Source organism: Papaver somniferum, chromosome 3 (genome assembly GCF_003573695.1).
Source record: "Papaver somniferum cultivar HN1 chromosome 3, ASM357369v1, whole genome shotgun sequence".
NCBI classification, from domain to species: Eukaryota; Viridiplantae; Streptophyta; class Magnoliopsida; order Ranunculales; family Papaveraceae; genus Papaver; species Papaver somniferum.
Genome location: NC_039360.1, coordinates 50,949,120 through 50,966,213, shown reverse-complemented (window position 1 = coordinate 50,966,213; position 17,094 = coordinate 50,949,120). Strand labels below are relative to the sequence as shown.

At 36.9% G+C, this 17,094-nt stretch overlaps 2 protein-coding genes across 3 annotated transcripts; one reads left to right on the top strand and one right to left on the bottom strand.

The window, feature by feature from the left end:
- The first annotated feature begins 1,247 nt into the window (after nt 1-1,247).
- Nucleotides 1,248-7,810, top strand: LOC113356130 (SNF2 domain-containing protein CLASSY 3-like). 2 transcript variants are annotated; one of them, XM_026599145.1, is made up of 4 exons: nt 1,248-1,523; nt 2,141-5,115; nt 5,248-5,406; nt 5,648-7,810. In XM_026599145.1, exons 2-4 carry the CDS (start codon nt 2,143-2,145, stop codon nt 7,595-7,597), a joined length of 5,082 nt encoding a protein of 1,693 aa, XP_026454930.1. In that variant the 5' UTR covers nt 1,248-1,523; nt 2,141-2,142; the 3' UTR covers nt 7,598-7,810. The 2 variants fall into 2 exon arrangements, with proteins under 2 accessions (XP_026454930.1, XP_026454931.1); XM_026599146.1 differs by lacking the exon at nt 1,248-1,523 and adding an exon at nt 1,930-1,994.
- A 403-nt stretch (nt 7,811-8,213) lies between these two features.
- Nucleotides 8,214-12,603, bottom strand: LOC113356129 (FHA domain-containing protein PS1-like). Its single transcript, XM_026599144.1, has 7 exons — nt 12,097-12,603; nt 11,792-12,006; nt 11,602-11,670; nt 10,064-11,506; nt 9,844-9,982; nt 9,055-9,449; nt 8,214-8,681 (listed from the first exon to the last, which is right to left on the bottom strand). The coding sequence occupies exons 1-7, from the start codon at nt 12,374-12,376 to the stop codon at nt 8,424-8,426; spliced, it is 2,799 nt and encodes a 932-aa protein (XP_026454929.1). The 5' UTR covers nt 12,377-12,603; the 3' UTR covers nt 8,214-8,423.
- Between the last annotated feature and the right edge of the window lie 4,491 nt (nt 12,604-17,094).

The window sequence follows — 17,094 nt, the reverse complement described above, 5'->3', positions numbered from 1 at the left end:
ATTGAAAATAGGAATAGGAATAGTAATGGTGAAATTATTCACATGGCATGCTGCCTGGAAATTCAATCACCTCCCTTTATCCTCCGGTTTAAAATTAATTTAAATAAGTAACAACCGCTTAGATATCCTTCATCCAAATATTTACTGCCCCTCGTGGTGCTGTAAACCATAATATGCCCAACCCAGTCATCAAGTTTATACGTAAACATGGACTTGCATTTACTATACCTCTAGGACCTATGACCATCTAGCTTCTGTACTACAGGCGTATCCTGATTGGATAAGGAGTACGTACCTCTATACTAGCCCAGAGACTTACCTGTTCGGTTTATTAGCATTGATCTGATGTCTTCCCGCAAGCTGCAACACCAACACAATTTCGTAATAACATTGGTTGCACTTGGCAACTTGCTCATAATCACCGGTATCACGGATCATTAGTTTCAATCAAATTTCAAAAACAACTCTTCCATCAATTTTTTTTTTCTTGAGCTGCCAAAATATTTTTTCCTTTATGGAAAAGAATTACCATTATTTTTTCAGTTTGAGTTGTTTTTATGCTAAAATGAAAAAAAAAAGTGATAATCCCTCTTTTATGAAAACAAAATTAGTATTCAATTTTTCAAAGCTTTTATCTTTATGTCAATTTTTCTAAAACTACTGCCCCCGTCACATCATTTCCTATTCCTACATGGATTATCAACAAAAAAAAAATTATTGTTATCGAAAAGTCCCACTTCATAATTATTACTACCCAGCTGCCTAGGCATGGCGTGGTAAAAACCTCCAATCACATCAGTATGGGTGTCAAGAAGTATCAACACCGATTTCCAATTTACACACAGAAATGGAAAGTATAATTAACCACCGTGGGACCCACGATCTTGACGCCTGTGTTGATTGGTCAGCACCAAGTTATTCCTATTGGGTGATGAGAAATTCAGAAGAGATGGAAATTAACTGCGTCTGGTTTACATTTATGTTTTGCTCGGATCAACTCACAAATAGGATGCAATTAACAAGCAAAACAGCAACAGTTCACCCATTTTCACACTTTTGCAACCCAAAGCATAAATGCACATTTGATTGATTGTAGTTATGCTTATGCAATCCAAGAGTTAAATGCACATCAGGTCTTAGGTATGGATTTATGAATAGAAAACCTAATAATCCATACAAAAAATTTGGTTGCCATTTTAGCTAAAGAGTTTAAAACCCTTAGCCCTTAGGACTAGACTGTCATCAAAAACTCGTATCAAAACAGCAAAGATGCAGTTTAGTTGTTGTATGAATTTACTGTTCTAGTATTAGGTGAAGTGCTTCATAAATACAGTAAAAACAAAAATTAAAGGCTTCTTCACATCTTCGTTTATAAAAACAACACAGTAAAACGCTCTTGCCGCTCAAAATCTCCTTTTCCTTTCTCTCTCTCTAAAAACCTTCCAGTTTTCAACGGTTCAGTTTTCTCCTTCTGCATATTTTTCTACCTTTCTATTTCTCGCCGGCCGGAGTAGTTTACAAGGGTAATGGTTTTTCTTTCCACTTCTTTCTACCTAAATGCATCTCTGTGTTTCCTTTGAGATTTTTAGTAGTAGTTGTTTCTGTTGAAATTTTAGTTTTTCTTCTTCTGTTTATGTTCACTGTGAATGCATCTGCTATCTTACTTGTTCTCTGTTAGTTTATATACTCGTCTTTTCTGGAAAGAAGTGTGTTTGATTACAGGGCAATACATTTCTTAATTTTTTTTTCTTCTTTGTGATGATGATATTTTTGATTTTAGTAAACCTTCTTTCCTTGAACAGTAGATGCTCTAACAATTTGACTTTTGTGTCCACATATCTGACTTGAGCATTTCAAATCAAACTGTCTTGAACTCCTCTTGAGATTTTCTGGAAGTGATTTTGCATAAATTAAACAACTAATATAGATGCAACCTTTAAAAATGAAACGTTTGAGTTTCCGATGTTAAACCACGTTAAAATTTGCTATTAATGGTACGTTAGTTTGAAGGAAATAATAAAACAGAGAATTAATAAATGAATGCTTCAGTTTGTTTTTTATTTTTCATTTTTTAAGTGTCAAGCTGTTGACTGGGGTTTGTGAAGTTAAAAAAGTACTGATTGTGTTTATGTGAATGTAGAGATGGATTTCTCTACCATTGCGAGGAGAACCAGGTCTAGAGATCCTGAGTTTTATAGACAGCTGCATGAGAAACTCAAGAATGAGAGAAGAGCAAGCAGTAATGGTGGTGGACAGGCTTCTTCAAGTGGAGCTAGTGGGAGTTCAACTGCTCAAAATCTAGGTGGTGTTGGGACTTCTAGTAGAGGTGGTGGTGGGAGTTCTACTGGTCCTATTAGAGGTGGTGGTGGGAGATCTACTGGTCCAAGTACTAGTCATAATGTCATTGTTGTTGATTACGAAGAAGATGAAGAAGAGGAAAGAAGGAAGTTGAAGAAACAGAGAGCTATTATCAGCAACAAAGTGTCAAAGGAAGTAGAGAAAAACAAAGGGACACAAAGAGAAGAAGCAGAGAGAACAATCAGGGAATTGGAGAGAGCGAGACAAGAAGCTGAGCTGAAGAAGAAGGAGATTAACAAAGAAACTACCTACGTCAGAAGTGATAGGAAGAAAGAAGAAGAAGAGGCACATAAAAAGATTCTTGAATGGAGACGATTGAGAGAACAAGCAGAGAGGATTCCGAAGAAGAAAGAAATTAACATAGAAAATACCAGCTTCAGAAGTGACCGGAAGAAAGAAGAAGAAGAAGAGGCACATAAAAGGATTCTTGAATGGAGACGGTCCAGAGAAGAAGAAGAGAGAAAGAAAGAGATTAACAAAGAAGATACTTACTTCAGAAGTAACAGGAAGAAGGAAGAAGAAGAAGCACATAAAAAGATTCTTGAATGGAGACGAATGAGAGAAGAAGCATCAACGAAAGAAAATGCTGCTTCCACTTCTGATCTGAAGGGGAAAACCAAGATGGATTCTGGAGGATCTTCTAAACAAGAGGATGTGGTTCTTATTGATGATGAAGAGACTGAGTCGGATTCTTCGAGTGAGTCGAGCTCCGAATTTGAATTCACTACTAGTAGTGATGATACAGATGATGATAATTCCGATGATGAGGATTTTGATATACATGAAGTTGAAGAGGATGACGAAGATTCAGACGAAGACGCAGATGAATTGGAGGTGGAAGAGGAATCTGGAGATGGTGAAGATTCTGACGCTGCTATCGCTCTTCCTAAACCAAAGAACGCCAAGGCTAAGGTGGCTAAGGTTGAAGTTAATGCGAAAAGAACAATTATTGATTTGGAGAAAGAGGTGAAGAAGACGGTTGCAGCTAAGAAAAGAATCTCCAAGAAAAATATTATTACTGAACCAGTACATCAAACTCTTAGTGATGATTCTGATGACAGTATTGCATTTCCAGAAAACCAAAATGCTAGTGCTGATGTTGAAGAGCAAAGCACTTTTGATAGCTCGGAGGATATAGTGGAGGTGGAGTCAATTCCGCCCAAGAAAAACTCCAACAGTGATATAGTTGGTGAACCGGCACATCGAGCTCTAAGTCATAATGATTCTGAAGATGGTAATGCGCTTCCTACGAAACAAAATTCCAGTACTGATGATGTTGAAGTTCAAGCGAAAAGAACTTCAGCTGATCTGGATGAGAAGAAGATTGAGTCTGAAAAAACTTGCAAGAGAAAAAGAGTTCGTGAACAAGCAATTCAAGCTCCTGCCACCAAGAATATAGTTGGTGAATCAGCTCACCAAGCTCTCAGCGATGATGATTCTAATGACGGTATTGTATTTGCACAAAACAAGAATGCCACTGCAGATGCTGAAATTGAAGAGCAAAGAACGGTTGTTAGCTTGGAGGATGTAGTGGAGGTGGAGACAGTTGCAGCCAAGGAAAGCTCCAACAGTAATATAATCGGTGAATCAGCACAGAAAGCTCCCGCTAATGATTCTAATGACGGTATTCCACTTCCAGAAAACCAGAATACCAATGCAGATGTTGAAGCTGAACTGCAAAGTACTTTTGTTAGCTTGGAGGATGTAGTGGAGGTGGAGACAGTCACGGCCAAGGAAAGCTCCACCAAAAATGTAGTTAGTGAACCGAAACATCAAGGTGTCGTTGATGATTCCGAAGATGGTATTGCGCTTCCAACGAAACAAAGTGTCAGTGCTGATGTTGAAGTTATAGCAAAAACAACTTCAGTTGATCTGGAGGAGGAGGAGGAGAAGATTGAGGCTGAAAAAACTTCCAAGAGAAAAAGAGACAGTGAAGTAGCATTTCAAGCTCCTGCCAAGAGTGAAAAGAAAAACCCCATACCTTATAGTTCTACAGCAAAAGTTACAAGGGTGGAATCTGGTTCAACACGTTCTGTGGAGCAGAAGACGGAGAAGAAGACTTATCGTACTCTTCTACTTGACAAAAAGAATAATGTTCCTGAAAGTGGGAAGGCTAGTGCTTATCAAACTCCTCCGGTATGTGACGAGGCAGAGTTTCATTCTCTGTCAAAGAATGAGAAGAAGAAAAAGGTTGGTACTCGCGCAGTTCGTATTGAGACAGAGAAACAATCTCCATTGAAAAATGGAAAGGCTAGTAATTCTGAAACTAGTCCAGTACATGATGAGGCAGCATTTCATTCTCTTTCCGATGATGATGCTCGTACTGGTGATGCTGGCATTGACAATGATGTCGAGGATGATGATCTTGGCATTGACGATCTTTCTGAGGTTGATAATGCTGTTAATGATGAGGATGTTGACGCTTATGATTATTTACTTGACGATGATATTGATGTCGCGGAAAAGGAGGATGGAGATTTAGGAGGCAAGCGTGTACAAAGTCCAAAGATTGATCCCCTTTTCAAGCTCTTTCTAAATACTATCTGGGAGAAAGGGGACGTAATTGAGAAAGAGCCTGAGATCGTTGAAGTTGCTCCTAGTGTCCCTGAGCCAGTGAATATATACAAGTTTAATTATGGTGTTGAGAAACGCCTGCCCAAGGAGAAGTCAGATTATGAGATAGAAATGGATAAGCTGTGGGCCGAGTATGAATTTGCGCTAAAATCTTGCGAGCTGGATACTGCTGCTTCTTCCACTGTAAGTTCGTTCTTATCTATTAATATTGTTTGTTATAACTTATAATGCATTCCTTTTCTTTTCTTAGAATGCCATTTTTTTATACTTATTCTGGTTTACAGCTTAAGCACAAAATGTATATGATTCTTGCAGGTTACGATGGAAGAAGATGAGGAGCAACAAATTGTAACGGATGGATTTACTTCCTGTGGTGTAGGAAAGCATCAACTCATTCTTGATGAAGAAATTGGGATCCGATGCATGTTTTGCTCTTTAGTAAAGCGAGAAATCCGACATATATTGCCAGCCTTTGTAAGTTGTCCTCTTTTAAATGAAAGCATGTGATTCTGTGTTTAGGCATTTACTGACAAGTATGAACGTTGACATAAATATATCCTGTCAGAGCTATGATAAAAGTTCCACAAGATATCCTGACAGAGCTCATAGAGTTTATAAATTTCTACTTTGTTTATGTTCTTCAAGTTTTAGGCTTATCTGCATCAAATCAACAACTAACCATTTTTCTGGACTTCTCATTTTTGGCATGTTAAAGGGAACACCATGTGCTAGAGAAAGACCAAGTCGGATATTGTCTCCTGATGATCCAGAGTTCTGTATGTTTGATAGTTTTCCGTTGCAAGCAACTGGTGGTGATAAGGATTCCAATGTTCAACCCACAGGAACTGTCTGGGATAAGTTCCCTGCCATAAAAGAAAATCTGTATCCGCATCAGATAGAAGGTTTTGAGTTCTTGTGGAGAAACTTAGCAGGAGGCATTAATCTTGATGGGAAAAACAAGAAGCCTCCTCATGGTATTGGTGGATGCATTATTTCTCATGCTCCAGGGACTGGAAAGACCTTATTGACTATTGCTTTCCTCCGTTCGTACATGGAGATATTCAGAGATTGTAGACCTGTTCTTATTGCACCAAGCAGCATGCTTCTGACATGGGAGGAAGAATTCAAGAAATGGAAGGTTGACATTGCTTTTCACAATATTAGTTCTGTGGAATTCTCAGGGAGGGAAGACGTTGCAGCTCGAAAGCTGGTGAAGAACAAACGAGACGCGAAGTTTAACCGTCTGGTGAAGATTCTCTCTTGGAGTCGTGGAAACGGTGTCTTGGGAGTAAGCTATCAACTATTTGAAAAGCTTACTGCAGACAGAACTGGGGGGAACAAAGAAGATAAAGAGAGTGAGGAGATCAGGAGAATTCTACTCAAGAAGCCTAACTTGATAATCCTTGATGAAGGTCATACGCCACGGAATACAAGTAGTAACATTTTCAAGTGTTTAAAGAATGTTAAAACGGATAGGCGGGTAATTCTATCAGGCACTCCATTTCAGAACAACTTTGATGAGCTTTTCAACACTTTGTGGCTGGTAAGACCAAAATTCGCTGACAAGATCTCCAGCAAAAGAAACCAGACTCGAAAGAAGAAATCAAAGGCCCTTGAAAGTGGGGAACAGTCAAGAGAAATATGGGCTTCCTTTACCAGTTCTATTGGCAAGAATTCAGATGTTGGGGTGGCAGAGATTAGGAGAATCATTGAGCCTTTTGTGAATGTTCATACAGGAAGCATATTGCAAAAGAAACTTCCTGGTTTGCGGGAATGCGTAGTTGTTTTGCACCCAACGGATTTGCAGAGGCAACTTCTAGATGAAATTATAAAAAGGATAAAGAATTCATTTGAAGTAGAACGTGCAGTAGCATTAACCTCTGTGCACCCCTCATTGTTGATTAAGTGCAGTTTGGCAAAACAATGGAATCATCAGAAGTGTGTTGTGAATACACTCATTAAGAAAAATCAGTGTATCAAAGAGGATGCTTTCCGATTGAACTATCATGAAGGAGTCAAGACAAGGTTTCTTATGCAACTCATTAAGCTCAGTGACGCGATGAATGAAAAAGTTCTGGTATTCAGTCAATTCCGTCATCCCATTGCGCTTATAGAGGAGTATCTTCATTCCGCTTACGGTTGGAGAATGGGGGAGGAGATACTGCAGATGGATGGGAGTCTCGATGTGAACAAAAGACAAGCTCTGATTACTCGTTTCAACGATCCCGAAAGTCAAGTGAAGGTAATGCTTGCATCCATAAAAGCTTGTGGAGAAGGTATAAGTCTGATTGGTGCTTCAAGGATTGTGATGTTGGATGTTGTTTGGAACCCATCAGTGACAAAGCAAGCTATAAGCAGAGCCTATAGATTGGGCCAGAAGAAGGTGGTATATACTTATCATCTCATCACTTCAGAGACATCGGAAGAAAACAAGTACTGTCGACAAGCTCACAAGGATCAGTTGTCTCAGCAGATATTTTTCGCCGAGCAAGGGAAAACAGAAAATCCAGACAACAATTCGTCAAAAGTGTCATCAGATGATAAAATTTTAGAAGCGATGCTGGAGAACAATGAGCAGAAAGACATGTTTAAGAAGATTATATACCAGCCAAAAGAGTCGATCCTGCTTGAGACTTTTGGGGCAGTACCATCAAGACTGGCATGAAATGAAATGGTGTGTGTTGCTGCTGTGGGTTAGTTTTCTGGTGTTCATAGCATATACATAGGCAGATAAGTCTTTACTTCCCTAATGTTTCAAGGTACTTCAGTTGTAGGAATATCACTCTATCCGTAGTATATCAATACTGCTATATCTATTAGGGTGTTAATTGTACTGGTTGTTTAAGTATTCTATTAGTATATAATACTGTTACAACAATCTAGTGATTTTACCATCATGTTTTTGCAAGCTGTTGACATTTTAAGACCACTAATGGTCCTGTAACAGGACATCTTAACTAGAAATCTAGAATTTGAGCCTTAAATCTATTTTCAATTGATTGACTTCTAACGTTACCTAAAAAGTTTGAAGGGGGAGAAAACACTTGTAAGACTACCAGTTTGCAAATATTTGTTTATGATATTAGCTAATACACAGGAGAGATCTGCTACACTTACTCTTGCCCATCACTGAGACTCTGAGAGAGTGAGAAGGTTCTTACAGGCGACGAGTTGTCACCATTATCTGTAACAAGGTCCTAAAACAAGCATTTTTCACATCCTAAACTTACCATGATATAATAAGATCTATCAGACGCTTATGTTCTTATAACAAGTGAAAGAAAACATTATGTCATTGCAATGCAGCTTAAGGGTTGATATATGATGTCGCCAAATACTAACTTTCTTATATTCTGTGGCCAAAAGTTTCGGCCAGCAGAAAATGAACTCAATTTTCAGTGTCACATGTTTGTTCCAAGGAGAAACAACAACAAAAACAGCATATTGAGTAATTTATGTATATATCTATAATGGGACTACCGTCTGGTTCTCTAGTTGACTGTAGAAGTCATTATCTTGCCATAATGCGAGGAGTTATGGAGCAGTATGAGCTTCAATCCCTTCACTCCCTCAGCAGACTTCGTCTTCTTCAGCGGAAAATCTTGAAAACATTTCTCTCTTAAAACTGACGTGTCATTGAAGCTAGACCAAGTAGGTCCTCTCGGTGTGCTCCCTGCCCACATGAATCTTTCAGAGTATGGGCTCACGAGACTTTCTCGAAACTCTTCAGCTGTCTCACAGATTAATCCCTGAGACAAGCCGACAAACTTGATTAAAACTGTATACACTTATTAGAGTAACACTACATCTAGTAATGACAGAATAGAAAGCATGTGATGATAGTGCTCTTTCTGGTGTTTACGTGAACCTAGGTTGACCTTATCATCATAGCATTTTCTTATTCTGGCTCTGTTAAAGGAAGACATGCAAGGGAATACAAATGACACTGAGATTTATGTGTTTCATCTAAGAAAACAGATGAACTCTTCTACTTCTAGAGGAGACACTAAATCTCCACTTAATGAGTTGAATATAGTAAGGTTCTTCTTTGGTTATCGGGTTTGGGTTTGATTTGCAATAGAATTACAAAAACCAGCAGTCATCCATGAGGGGAGAATGTACCTCTGCCATGGCTTTGATCTTCAGGGCAACATCGTTACTGAGAAGGACAAGGCGTTCATTGTTCTTAATTCTCCTGAAAAGTAGAGCGCATTCAAGGGTATGGTCTTGAGCTGTCGGGGTAGCAATCTCCACCGGACTCCCAAATGAAGATAACTGGAGTGCCCTACCAAAGGCATCGTAATTTGCGTCGCTTAATATAGGGTGTGGCGATGCAGGAGGGGTTGGTGCTGTGGGCAAGCTCTCCTCCAGCGAGTTCTGAACATGAATCCACCAATTTGTTTTGATCATGCACTCTTCGATCCAGTCCAATACAGCAGAAGAAGAGACCTCTATTGCCCTTTTGAACAGGCTACCCCGGCTACCCTGTCGCTTGAGACCATCCAGCTCCCTTATGACTGCATATATGATTGGAACATTAAACTAATGTGTGTAAGTAAGATCCTCAATGGTGATGCAGAGATAAGTACATCCTTGGTTTAGAATTTAAAATAATCGGGGAACATTAATGAAGATAAAAATCAACTACAAAAGTAGAAAGTACAAATAAGTAAATACTAATATCAATCTTTATGTGACAAGATGACAGTTATTCTGGTCTAGAGAACAATTATTGGCATGCGGGTAACACAAAATGTTACCCAAAGATGACTAAATCCTTTTACAGGTTCCTGATACAATGAGATGACAGTTATTCTGGTTTAGTGGAGCAAATTTCATATGGCAGATTTGTATCAAATAAGCTCACAGATAGAAAAGATAATCAATGAAAAGAACAAGACTAAGTTTTACCCATTCTTGGTATAATGAGGTGAGTCCCTTTAATGCCTTCAAGTAGTTTTAAGGACTTCCAAGAATCCTTATCTAGAAGACAACCTGTATCTACCACCATATTCCACCTTCTGTTATTAGCCTCCTCGCCAGACAGGTTCTGCAACAAAAAAATCCAGTTCAAAACTAGTTTACTTAAATGTATAAAATGGAAAACTGTAACTGTGGCCAAGAAACTTACATTGGGAAATGAAACACAGTTCTTTTCAGTAGATCGGCGGAAGTTGGCTGAATCACAGCTCGTGGTAGTAATAATAAAAGGAGCTGAGAACTCTGACACGCTTTTGCTGATGGAATTTGGTGATAGAAGGGACTGAAAAGGCACTCTTCCTTCTTCTCTCTTGCTCAAAATCATCTCTGATTCATTTCTTACATGATCTCTAAAACTAGATTTCCTTGATTTTGAGTCTCCAGAAACTATAGGTGTCAAATTCTCTTTGTCTGAAAAGTAGAATCCACCTTCTTCGACATCGGAATTTGGGGTAGTAATGAACTTTGAGTTTGGAGATTCAAAATTCTTCAATTCCTCTAGCCCACCGTCTTCCATTGAATTCATCCCAAATATAGGTCTTGGGGAGAAATTCTGCTTATCTGGAGTGAATATTTCTTCTTCACATTTTCGATATTCCTCCTGAAGAATATTTGAGTGCATTGCAGCTTTTGAACCCAGAGATCCAGAACTTTGGTTCTTCACTACTGCTAAGCAACCTTTCTTCTTTGATTTCATCCCAAGTACGCGTCGTCCTAGAGTGATATTCTCCTTATCTGGAGTAAAGAGTTCTTCAGCTTCTAGATCTTCATCAATATTCGGGTATGTACTAACTTTAGAACGCAAGGGACCAGAATTTTGATTCTTCATTTCTTCTAAGATACCCTTTTTCTTTGATTTCGATCCAAGTAAGGATCTAGGTGCAGAATTCTCTTTATCTGGAGTATGCAATTCCTCACCTTCATTATCTACACCTGGAAAAAGAATTCGAGAAACTATTTCCTCCTCTAACACATTAGCACTGTTAACCTCCATATTCTTCATTCTGCTCCTAACCTTTGAAGCAAATGATCCAGTATTCCTGACCTCATCTGACCCAACCTCTTTTCTCATCAACTTCATTCCAGGTGCAGGTCTTGGTGTACAATTCTCCTTCTCTGGAGCAAATTCTTCTTCCATCTCTTGCTTAGAACTACCCTCAACCTTCTTTACACTGCTCTTAGCTATTTCAATCTGAATCGAACCAACAGACTTGCCTCGTCTCGACCAAATATTCGGCGTACCAAACTTCTTTTCTGATTTCATTGGTGGACTCTCTTGATTTGCAAGTTCAGATAATACATTATTCATATCAACAAGAGACTGTAGAGTCACGTTTTCCTTGTCAATCTGCTGAGGACTTGTTTCTTCTACAACACTCTCTACAGCAGCCAAGGTTGATGAAAACACAGATTCTTCACCCGTAGCTCTAGACCTCAAAGGACTCTCCCTTCCTTCTTCTCTCACCACTGCCATCATATTATGTACTCCATTATCATCTTCACAAACAAATGAAGCATTTCCGTTTTCCGACATTGGTAATGCCGATAACAGAGTATGATTCTCCTCTCTTTCAAAAGAGATTTCATGCTCCATCTGTCAAACAACAATAACACTTCCTTAACAATAAGTAATGACAACAAACTATAAACAGAAAGTGTTAAATTCTAAGTTAAAAAGCATAACCTAACCTCGTTAACTTCTCCTTCATTTTCCTTTTCTTCATTTGGGAATTTTTCATGAGAATCAAGACAATCATTCTGTCAAAAGCAAAAACCCATATATTTTAAACCCTAAAAACTTCATTCTCACAAAAAATGCAGAAAAAACCTAGATATGCAGGAAAATCTAAAATCAAACTAAATTAGGGCAAAATCTTACCTCATTCATGTCGTCTCTTCCTTCTTCTACCTCTTCTTTCTCTTGAATTGAAAACGGATTTTCAAAATTGGGCGAGTTTTCAAGATCAAATGAACGTGGAACCCAATGTAATCTGTAAACTCTAGTTGAAGCACCTAATCTAAGCGTATCACCTTCATTCAGATCTACTCTAACTTGTGGTTCAATCTTCTGATCCGAAATCCATGTACCATGAGCTTTAAACCAAAAACAATATCACAAATCAAAAATCAATTCACAAAAAAATTAAAAGAGAGAAGGGGTTTCAGAGTAAATTTTGTAGATGCCTGATGATAAATCCATGACGGAGATCGATTTCGAAGAAGTTTTAGAGTAAATCTTGAGATGAAATCTACTAATACTCGGATGTTCTAGCATTATATTACAATCTGGATGTCTACCAACAATGAATATCTCCTCCTCTTCTTCTCCTCCGACTAATACAGAATCATCTTCCCCAGAAATCAATAGATTATCAAGATAGATGTTCTTGACAATAGAACCTTTCTTTAAGACTGTAAACACAGGGATTTTCTTCTCTTCTACTTTCTCTGTCTCATCCGCCATTGTTGAGAGATATACAGAGATCTAGGGTTTATGAAGAAGAGAGTTGTGACTGAGTTTCTCTTTCTTTGAGAAATTGAAATTATGAAAAATGAATTTTAGGGATTTATTATTTCAAATTTTGAAATTGAAAATTTGGGCTCGTTTTGCGCTTTGATTTTGAAACGGCTAGATTTTCATTTTTTATCTACATTTATGAAATGACCTGGAGGCTGGAATCACGCAGACGTTTTTTTTGGACTCCGACTCCGATATCTCTGTGCCCATTTTTGATGAAAGATTCTTTTTTACTTTGCGAGATTTAGCCCTAGGGGTGATAAGAAAACAACGGCATCCGCGGATTTTACCCAAACCGATCCGAATTTAAAATTTTATGGGTGAATATCCAGCCCGCAATTCGGTAGAGTGGACGTGTGTGCATTTCTACATCCGGCTATTTTCAAGGGTTGGACGCGGGTGACATATTACTCACTCGTTGGACATCCTGTCTAGAGGGTAGTTTTGGTATATAAAAATACAAAGCATGGTATAGGAAAATACTAGTGCCTGATATATTGTTCCTTACTGATGAGGATTTTGGTCTGGGGGATTTTCTTCTCACTTCCTCCAGCTGCTGTAAATCTGCGATTCTCTCCTTGGTTTTCCTTTTTTATTTTCATTAAATCTTCATTTTGTTCCTTCATGAGTAGGAAATCTGTTTCTTCGTCTAAGTGTTTATTATAATAAGTAAAATCAAGCTAAAATTTGGGGAAAATTATCAAAATCAAGATTTAAGTAAGTAATAAATTCATCGAGAGTGATTATGAACCTGACTGATACATCCTTGGCACGAGCAAGATCATGCTTTCAGCAATGCCGAAGTGAAGCAAAAACGTATGAATATGATTGCAATGGCCTATGTGTGAGTCCGAGGCATGACCCTTTGCAAGACAAGTGTAAGTTGGAACAATGTGGAAACTAAGCTTAAGGCATCAAGCTTGCGAAGCATGCTTGCAATGAAAAATGGACGTCCATTTTTTCTGGCGCGAAGAAAATCTTTAAAGCCCGGTCATTAGCATCAGAGTGGCGCATTTGGGAGTTATGGATTGCACAACTTGGCGTTTAATGTAAATTTTCGGTCCGTCACACATTCAGATTAGGGAATAATAACAATCTCATATAATAGTCCGCCAATTTACCATTATTTTTATGAAATTTACATGCCTGATTTTAGCCCAACATTTGCTTGATTTTGCAATATTCCATCCTAAGTTCATTAGCAAATCTCTAGTCACTAAATCTAACGTATTCACACATTAACTACCTTGAATTATAATGCACTAAACCTTGTTAAAAACCACAAACGTTCTTCTTTTTCTTCGAGTCCCTCAGCATGTAAAGTTCGTAATAGTTTTTTCATACTCCTTGATGTACGAGCGTCCTGGTTTTGGAAAAATCTCAATCAGTATCGAGAGATAAATTTTTTTTATCCAGAACCTATTTCTTTATTGTATTTTGTTTTCTTAGTATTCCTTGTTAGGATACCAATTGGAAATACATTCATCTTTGACCGAAGAATCTTTATAGAATTATTATCTCACAATCTAATAATTTATAAACATTATAATTTAGAAAACTTTTCCCATCACGATATATAATAGCTAAATAAATGACATGAAATTTGACATAAATAATCACAAAAAACAAAATATTACCGATAATCATTCGTGATCAGTGATTGTATGAATATACGACGTCCAACTACTTTTTCTGTATGTTACAAAACAACATAGTTAGCATTAAGTTTGGTGATATCAAAACAAACTCAAAAATGTTGCCCATATAGTCAAGAGTCGACATACTTAATTAGACAACAAGTTGCAAAAAAAAAAAAGTATAATGGTAAATCCAAGATAAAAACAATCAAATCAAGACACATGAGTAACTAAATTTTTGTACCCACTACGATATAAGTTATTAGATGATAGACAACATATATATAAATGTAATTGTTACATAACGGTTTTCCTGAATTTTTTATGTGGTTCAGATTTTGATGTGGGCATATGGAGCTAATGATAATGAAACATGTGATATTAACGTTTGTTAAGCTAGAGATCTGAAGATTGTTGTTGTAAGATGGGGAGACACATGGGAGAATCAGTCGGTCCGTTCACATGTTCAGAGACGAATTGTAAACATAAGAGGAATTTTTGTTTTGGCAGTCTTTTGGCGCTCACAGCGCATAAAGTCTTGATTGTAAAACTTCGTATGGATAGGGAAAGAGCTAGGGTAAGAGCCCTAGCTCAAAACAACATAAACTAGATTATGGTAGGAAATATGGGGAAGCGCGGTCGATCAACTATGTTCTTATAAAAATATTTTTTAGACAAACTATGAAGAGTAATGCCTTTGTCTGGTTGAACAATGTTTTTAGATGAGCTTCGAAGATTCTGTTGTTTTCCCATTTTTCCTTAAAGACGACTATTATGAGTTTTATTTTCATGTAAAGACTATTATGAGTGTTACTTTCCCCGAGAGACTATTATGAGAATCCAGCAAAATAGTTGAACTATGCTGGAATGATTATCACCAGATTCTCAAAAGAAAAAAGAAAAAAAAAGTTTGTTAAGCTCAAACAACGTTTTCTACGGATTTGTTACCAAAAAATAATAGTTAAGTAATAATTCATTGGAAATATCATTTGATATTTCACTAAATATATCATAACACATGTTAAGTCATGATCGTACCACATGTCAACATCAAAATTTTATTCCCCCCTTCCTTACAGCCTACCCTTAGCTCAACGATGGTTGCATATTTTTCACTTTTTATATGCTTTATATGCTAGTTTTTATGTAAATATGCTATGATTTTAGTTATTTTTTAGTTTTATAGGAGTTATGATGATGTAATTTCGGCTCAAATAGAACATCGTTGAAGAAGAAGAAAAAAACCCAAGTGAAGGCCAAGCTTGAAAGATAAAGTTTTGATGAAAATAGGTAAATATAGGAACCAAAAAAATTACATAACAAAAGGAAAAGAAAGTGTTTAGGGAAAAGAAAAATTATTTGAAACAGGTCTTGGATCATCACTGTTATGCCTATTTAATCAAGACATTCAAGATTAAATTTGTCCATCAACTCCTTAAAAACGTAAAAACAACATTCATAAATGAAACTTCTGCTTTGAACGTTTAGATTCTCTTCTGGAACTCTTAGTTGATGAAATTTGTGGAACATTGGTTGTTATTATATTTATAATGTTTTTTATTTTGTAGATGAACATCAAGAGACTGTCGTTGTCATGGGACAACTACTGGCAGCATCGCCGATATAGACTTTGTCATTGTAGTTTATGATGGCATGTTGTAATTACCTTTAGGTTTAATTGATCATTATATAATAACATCGTTTGATAGGTGTAAGTTACACGAAGTTTCAGATTTCTGTGGTGCATATGTGGTTCGCCATGAAATACGAAGATATGGTTGACAAATAATTAACACAATCACACAAAAACGAGGGTGTTAATACTTATCAACTACAAGATGCCTTGAAGAAAAAAAAACTAACAGTAAGTTTTGTTACCTTTTTGGCGGCTTTAATAAGGTAAGTTGTGTCACGTATTTAACATCATCTATAAAAGTTCTGTTTCATTGCAAACTTGAAGTTTCTTGTTTCTTCTTTTTCTTTTATGATACCATTGATTTTTTTTCTTATTTTTGCATCATGAAGGAGAAATGAAACCTAAAATTCAGCAAAGATTTTTCATTTATCTTCTTTTGCTCGGTTGTGTCGTAGTATTAAAGCAAAATATATGGACACCTGACCTCTTATTATATTAAAATGATTTGATAATTAAAACCTGCGCGCAAGGACCATTTTTTATTATAGATATTTATGCAATATTTTTCATGACATTTTTGCCAAGATGTAGGACTTGCTTGTTGTGCACCATCGAATATGATCCATATATTATATACATAGATGATCTACAAAGAGAAGTATATATCTTCCCCGATATTATATTTAGAAAGAAAAATGTTTATGGATACATAAAGGGAGGGAGGCAGAGGACGTAGTCATATTTCTAGAATAAGGTAAGGTTGTAAGTACAAGTTTTAGTGGGAGACTAAAAGAAATTTGTGTGAAATAATTTAAGAACGAGGTATAGAGATGGTGTAAGTTAAAATAAAATTAAGGTATGTTATATATAGGGGATGGAAGTCGTTGACTTCCATAACATAGTCGAACAACAAGATGTTGTCCTCAATAATCAAACCATCAATTTTAGTTGTTTGATTATCGAGATTGGTTATTTGGTTATCCCATTGTGGGGAAATAATAACTGAAAAAGCGGGGGGTCTAACAACCTCACCCAATATTTCGTTTAGGCAATCTATATGGACAAAACTCCAATATAATTCCAAGAGAATCAACTAGACAGTCAGACTCAATCAATGGAAATATATTCAAGAGTTGTATCTCTGATTCACAATGTAATTAGCAAATCAAATATATCCAAGTGTCAATCAATTTATATCAACAACCAAAAGTTGGATTATCTAATTGATTGAACTACGCATAACCTATGATATTTCAATTAAAATATAATGCGGAAAAGAAATAACACATGCACCATAAATTTTGCTAATGAGGAAACCGCAAATGCAGAAAAACCCCTGGGCCTAGTCCATATTTGAACACCACATTGTATTAATCCGCTACAGACACTAT